Raw genomic sequence first — 7,408 nt, forward strand, 5'->3', positions numbered from 1 at the left:
AATATTATTTGATCATTCGTAGTTAATTAATTCAAATTTTAACCAAAATTATATTTTAAGGAGTGTATCTTTAATATATATTTTTTAAAATGTGAGAGATACGGTGTATATGTACGTAATTAGACCGAATTAATCTCACGGGAGGTCACTCTAATTACTCAATATGTGGTCAAGGGTGAAAATGTAATTTCAAAAATATCAATGGTCACTATAATTACTCATTTACCTTTCCTTTGTAAGAAAATTATTGGTGCAATTGAAGATAGATAACTATTATGACTCCACTCACAAAACATATCTCACTTAAATTTTCAAGAATAACAAAAAATAATACGATGACAATATTACAACACCAAGATAATAATAAGATTATAAATTATGCACTAATTATTACTTATAAATAGTTACATTGGATAGTATAACATTGGGCTGTAAACGAACCCAGCACAAGCCAAGTTCGCTACATTTTCCAAGCTCGAGCTCCAGTCAAATTTGGCGAGCTCGGCTCGAGCACATCTAACTTTCATTTTATTAGCTCGAACTCGAGCTCGACCTCAAGTCGATTCGAGCTTGTCGAGCTCGAGCTCAGCTCATTTTATTATTTTTTGATTTTGATGAATTCCTAAAGAAAATTAAATAATAAGATAAATAGGTAAGATTAATTAACAGTCAAATTTAAAGTGCCCATATTTTGACCAAGGAGACCACAACATAAGTAACAAAAAATATTTATGTAAAAAATCTCATTAAAATGAAATTGTTTCAACTATCACAATAAAATCAGAGAAAAAGTAATTTGATCATAAATGAACTAGTATATAAAAAAGTATTTTAGTTATTTTTTTCTCCTTTTTATATTTTTATTAATTTCAATTTTTAAAATAAATGTATTTCCTCATTCATAGATACATAATGAGAACATTATTTTTTGTACTTACTTGATTTTACTTAATTTTGTTTTTATTTTAAAATTTAATTTCTAACTTTAATTTTTTAATTATAACTTTATATAATAAGTAAGATCATACATTAACACGTGCAATGTGGTGCTTGCTAGTATAGTAAACATATCAATGTTTAGGACAACTTTAATTTACCAACCGTGCATTAATGCATTAATAAATTCGATTTCTCATTCTTTCGGATATAGTATGGTTGGTACACGGTACTCTACCATTCTTTTATATTATATTTGTCATTTTTTTCTTATTATTTTTCCCACCAACGAATTCTTAAATATTATAACTTAATTTTAAAATGACGCCTAGGAAAAATATTGATTTTTTATTTGTAATTAAAATCAAAATATATATAATATATAAACAAAGAAAATTAAAAATATATAGATATATATCATTTAACAAAAATAAAACAAATTTCACATATGATGAAATAGAGTGTTGAAAAACAATAATTAAAATGAATAAACGAATAACACACTTATAATAAGGTATAAGATATCGTACTAATGTTATCAAATAGGAAATATATCTTGTATGGTTTTCCTCCACATATCGTAATGTATCGTAAAATATTTGACTAACTATTAAAAATACTACAAATACATATCAATATATATATATAATAAAAGTAAAATAAACATTTAAAATTTATTGTTTTAAATTAAAATAACTCTTTCTAAATATATCTAGATTCATGTTTCAACATTAAATTATTATATAACCATAGGACAAAAGTCCAGTTTAGAAATGCCAGTGTAAGTTTTCATTACTTTTTCTCATATAAATTGTTTTTGATTTATGTGATGTTTTAACAAATTTGTTGGTTTTAATTGGGACAACAATAGAATTTATCTGAAGCAATTTATTTTCTCTTTGCCTTAATAAGAATTAACAATAAAAAAACCCAAACACATGTGTTATGAAAATATTGTGATAAAAATCGCATAAATCACCACAAATGTGCTAAAAATCGTACAAATCACAATAACTATATTGAATAGTGTACAAATTCACCAAAAATGTGCTGCAAATCGCGCAAATCATCCCCAATAGAAATATCATAAATATCGATCGTATTGCGAGATCGTATCGCGGTATCGAGCAATATTTACCAATACTTGAGGACGATAGATGCATATGCAGTGCTAACTTCTATAGAGATTGTATTGTATCACGATATTGACTGCATTATAAAATACAATACTTTATTATTGTAGTATTAAGAATGTGATACCGTTACCCACGACTAGTTTTGATCGCTCGTATAGAAATTATATCATATTACGATATTGACTACATTATATAGTACAATACTTTATTATTGTGGTATTGAGAATGTGATACCATTACCATATGACTATTTACGATATTGCATCCATGTCGTTTAAAAGGGTATTATTTATGTAATTTTGTTTGGCATACCAAAATCCAATGAAATATTTTATAATCAGACAAAGTATATGTAATTATGAATGAACATAAAACATTAATTACAACCAAACTATGAAAGTTGTTGCAATGCGTGAAAAACTTCAAAACTATCTTTGTTCTATAACCGGAGCTGGTTTTTTTTAATGCAATGATGAATGTTGTACAAATAAAATTGGTAGATTGTTATTTCATTATGGTCATGAGGAATAGGAAATACATATAATTGAAGAAATTTATCTAACTGTTGCTCGCTCCTAAGAACGAATTTTTATCAAAGTTGCATGCAGTGGAATTGCATCTTTGCTACTTTCCGGTGGCAAAACGGCTCATTCAAAATTTGAACTGCAATTAATTCTGATAAGAACTCCACATGCAAGATTAACTAACAAAGTACCCATTGCTACTTTCCGGTGGCAGAACTGCTCATTCAAAATTTGAACTGCAATTAATTCTGATAAGAACTCCACATGCAAGATTAACTAACAAAGTACCCAAGCAGAGTTGCTATGACTAAAGTGAATCTTATTATATGGAACGAGAACCCCATGATACACATGTAATATTTTGAAACATTTGATAACACTATGAAATCTATCATTAACTAAGAAATATCATTCGCTGGCAAGGTAGTTGTTCTTGCAGTAGACATTTTGCAAAGTTGACATAATTTTTTTAAAGCATCCATACAAGACATTGTTCATGCTACAATCAGAGGTTCTGGGCGCGGTGATTGGTGAGGAAAACTGTGAGCGGCTCCAAATAGTTGTTGAAACCTAGCGAGGCCATTGCAGCTAGCACATCCTCCGGCGTGACGGTTCTCCGATAGTCGTTGTGGCACCGCCGATTCGCCTCGGCGGTGATGAAGCTGATGAACTCGGAGACGCATTCTTGTATAGCTTCCTTGGCGTCATCGGCGATTCTGGCATGAGTGGGGAGGACGCGCCGCATGGTGCGGGTGATATTGGCTATCGGCATGTACTGGTCTGCGTCTCTTTTGAAACCTTGTTGGTGCTCCAAGTTCACCTCTCTAGCAACAGCACTTGGTGGGTCGGCTACAATGTTGGCGGCATTTGGGCCAGCAACAGCAGGGGCAGTTCCCCTTTCCCGGATGACTATGCCTGAAGGATATATATTAAGGAAATATTAATTGGTTAACAAATTTTGATCGGCATCTTAATTATCTCTTTGTCTCATTTACAAAATTATAGGAATCTCAATACTCACTTATATGTATTTTGCTAAACTTTATATATAGTTCGAATGCATATACACATTTTATATATAATGTTTTTAAAATCAAATATTACATGCACGCGATATATGATTGATATGTGCAAATTGTAATTCAATAAAGAAAAAAAATTTCAAAAATATATAAGTGGAAAAAACTTAAAACTCCTACATTCTAAGTTTTAATACTCCTACATTTAATGTTTTATTTTATTTAATACAACTCTATATAAGAAAATATTGATGATGTCATTAATATGTACACAAATATGACGCGTACCAAAAAACGAAATATGAGGTACAATACTAGAAATGAAATAGATATTCATCCCAAAAACAATTAAGATTATATTGACTTAAATTTTCCCGTTTGACCGGAACCAATTCGTCCCATTAACAACCCATTTTTGATTTGATCCATATAAAATAACATTTTTTTTTGGTGATAAATCGTCAAAATTAGTTGATTGGATTTAGAACTAATTACGTGCATTTAACTAAAGTGAGAAATTTTGTGAAGGGGATATATAAATATATCGAAAAAAATCCATTATTATTAATATGCTTGACAATTTTTTTTAAATTACCATATAAATTAAAATTCATTAAGACTTCGCTTTTCAAATGTAAAATAAATCAGAACAAAATGATATACAAAAGCGAAAAAAGATCTCTCTTTATCCAATAACACAAGGAGATCCATGAAGCATAAAAAAGATTTGGCAACTGAAATCAGATCAAATTCGTTAATAGAAGATCGATTATCCAAAAACCAAATCCAGGGAATTAACACTTATTTTTTTACTGTTCTAACTGAGATATAAAGATTAATTTAACAAAATATAAAACAAATCTATGCACATTGTTCATATAAATTTAGTGTTATAAAACAAATGTTAGAAAAAACTGAGTGCAGTTTTTACCAGACGTGTGTGCTCTTCTTGTGTATTTATGTCCTATATTTGAGCTTCCTCCTCTCTCCATCTTCAAGTTTTACTTTTGATTCAAGCTCTGTGTTTTTTTTTCACCTTCTCTCTTTGTTCACACAATTGTAACACAATATCTCTTATGCCTCTTACTCTTGTGAGCGTGATGAGTGTGAATTGTCAAGGAACAATTGCATTTAATATATAGACAAGTGAGATGGGACCTTTGAAATGAGTCCATAAAGATAGTATTAGGGTGCGGAAAGGCAGGGACACAATTGGGCAAAAAATATTAATTGTTGTTCTACAATGGAAAGTGACCAATTTTCCTTTCCTTTCGTGAGTAGAAAATTGTAGAATTGCTTGCTTCAAAGAGTAAGTGAATTGTTGAAAAGTACCATAAAATTTACTAGTGAATACGATTGTGTTTATTTACATAAGAAGATGAATTTGAGTTTTATGAATATTGAACTTTATTTACATAAATTAATAAGAAATAACTACAACAATTTTTAAAAACGTTTTCAAAAATTTAATAAAAATCCAATGAAGCAAAAATTTCATACGTATGAGTCACTTCTAATTATTTTATTTTTACTAATAATATGGAATTAATCTCGATTCGGATGCTATCATTTACTCTTCGCTCAAATGCTAATATATGAATTATTCTTCAAAAAATCATTTAAGTCGGGATATACACAACCTAATTGCGACAACTATTTAATATTTATTAAAACCGAATTGTTGAATTGTTACATTAATAAGAATTTAAATTCTTATAAAGTTAACATAATTGTATTTATTTACTTGCAATTTTGAAATAATTATTTTTTGTATTTCTTGAATTCTAAAAGAAAATAAAATATTATATAACATATTTATGTCAATTTTTTTTATTATGTAGGTCCGATTATACGAGAGGAGAGTTAACAAAAAGCGTCCCATATAGCCAAATAATTTCAATTTGATTATTTTGAAAAATAAAATATATCCTATTACAAGATCCTTCTTCTTTTTCTCTATTTATGATCATCTTTTATTAATTTTTTTATACTCACATTAAATTTTACTGCAACATTCTAATTATGGGAGAAAGTGGAAACCAAGATTTGGATTCAAGAATTCAAAGTTTTGATGAGAGTCTATAATATGATGAATTTGTTAGAATGCATATTGTGAGAAGAATAATATTTGGAGAAAGAGAGAATTGATTGTCTCTCACGTTTATTCCAATATATAGGGTAAATTACAACCACCCCGTGAGGAATAGTAAAATTACAAAACCCCCCCTCATGTTTGGGTAATTACAGGGGTTTCAAATTTAGTGGAATCTTCGAGATTATATAGAATATCATCACTCTTGCACTCGCTCTTTATCCCATTCGAACTACACATTTTGAAGCAAAATGATCATAATATGTGTTTTTTGGTTTGTATATATCAGATTGTGGTGCATCAGAAACTGTATTTTTACACAAAATGAGTACAAACTAGAGCACATTCCACGAAATCTAGATGATTATGTTGAATTTGACACCATAAGGGTGGAGATGTAAGAAAAAAAATCATAGTTGAGGGCGGTAGATATTGACCATACCTCAGGGGATGGTTAGGGTTTCCACACATCTAATATATATATGTCTGTGCCCGAGAGTGGTAGATGCTAGAGTAGCTGACCAACAAGCCAACTTGTGGCTATGGTCTTTCCATTTATTCTTGTAATAAATAATCATTTTTCGTATTAATGATAATACACCTTGGCATTCTATATCTTTGTCCCTTGTTTCAAACATCAATATAGTCCTTACAGTTATTACAAGTACTAGTAATTGATCTTTTAGGATCGTGAGATATTTACTTAAGTATTATAACTGTTAAACGTGTTCCTAGTCGAAGGGTTATGCCACCAATGAGGATATCGGCCTTTCCCATTAAGAGACTAGCACTTAGTGCATGTGTATGGTGTCTCGTCAGTAAACGGCATTCTGATATCATAATACATAAGTGGGTGCTCGTAAGTTGACCAGTTCACTGAACTCTCTCACCCTATAAATCTCTAAATGGTTCCCAATAACAGAGTAGAGATATCTATGGTATAGTTGTATACCATTAGTCCTTATGACCTAGACATCACCGTGACTTCACTAGAGGACCAGCTGTATCGTGACCTGTCCCTGATTTCCACCGAGGACCGCCCCAAGGGCCAGTGTCCGTGCAGTCCGAAATCTAGTGGGAGGTTTGTGCATTGTAGTCGGGGATTCGATCGCTAGAATAGTCTTGGATGTCCTGTGTGTTCTCATAGTTTGTAATCTCTAAGTCTCTGACCAGAGCTCACTAAGTGATGATTAGAGAATTCGATTCTCTAAGTCATGCACATACTGATTACAACACTTAGAACGCTTGCACAGTCATTGAACTACTAAGGACGTCTCCATGAACCAATGTCTCTAGTTCAATCAGAACATATGAATCAAAGGGATCGTACCGTACGTTAACTATATCAAAAGGTTCTTGCAGGCACTTCATTTGTATCTAGGGAATCATGACACGTAGTTGCTAAACGCCAATCTTGATTCGTTGGATAATTAAGTTGAAACAAACTTCATCTTCATCGTAACTCTAAGGGACGAGTTTAGACCACAAAGGGTTGTGGACCCACGGCTAGCTTACACCTGAATCATCGAGGGTTACACTGCTCGTGCACTCGAGAGCTTTGAAAAAACGGTCAAAGATAAAAATGTTTAATCTTTGCAAGATTGGAAGTCAATGTGATTGAGTCCAACATTCGTAATTTTGAATTATGCATGAGAATAAGAAAAGAAAAAAGAATAGGCGAACATCTTAATGAACTTTCTA

The 7,408-nt window shown here is 31.0% G+C and overlaps 1 protein-coding gene across 1 annotated transcript; it reads right to left on the reverse strand.

Annotated features, from left to right (window-relative positions):
• Positions 1 to 2,977: 2,977 nt before the first annotated feature.
• LOC148770504 (transcriptional activator hap3-like) lies at positions 2,978 to 4,721 on the reverse strand. The gene is made up of 2 exons (XM_088818244.1): positions 4,547 to 4,721; positions 2,978 to 3,511 (listed from the first exon to the last, which is right to left on the reverse strand). The coding sequence occupies exons 1-2, from the start codon at positions 4,605 to 4,607 to the stop codon at positions 3,102 to 3,104; spliced, it is 471 nt and encodes a 156-aa protein (XP_088674370.1). The 5' UTR covers positions 4,608 to 4,721; the 3' UTR covers positions 2,978 to 3,101.
• Positions 4,722 to 7,408: the final 2,687 nt, after the last annotated feature.

Source organism: Erythranthe guttata, chromosome 5, assembly GCF_056151865.1.
Source record: "Erythranthe guttata isolate IM_541 chromosome 5, IM_541, whole genome shotgun sequence".
NCBI lineage: Eukaryota > Viridiplantae > Streptophyta > Magnoliopsida > Lamiales > Phrymaceae > Erythranthe > Erythranthe guttata.

What these genes read in the sequence shown, in the direction of transcription:
- LOC148770504 (XM_088818244.1), bottom strand. Translation starts at nt 4,607, where the DNA reads ATGGAGAGAGGAGGAAGCTCAAATATAGGACATAAATACACAAGAAGA. An exon ending in AAGAAGAGCACACACGTCTG is followed by an intron (nt 3,512 to 4,546) that starts GTAAAAACTGCA and finishes TATATCCTTCAG; the next exon opens with GCATAGTCATCCGGGAAAGG.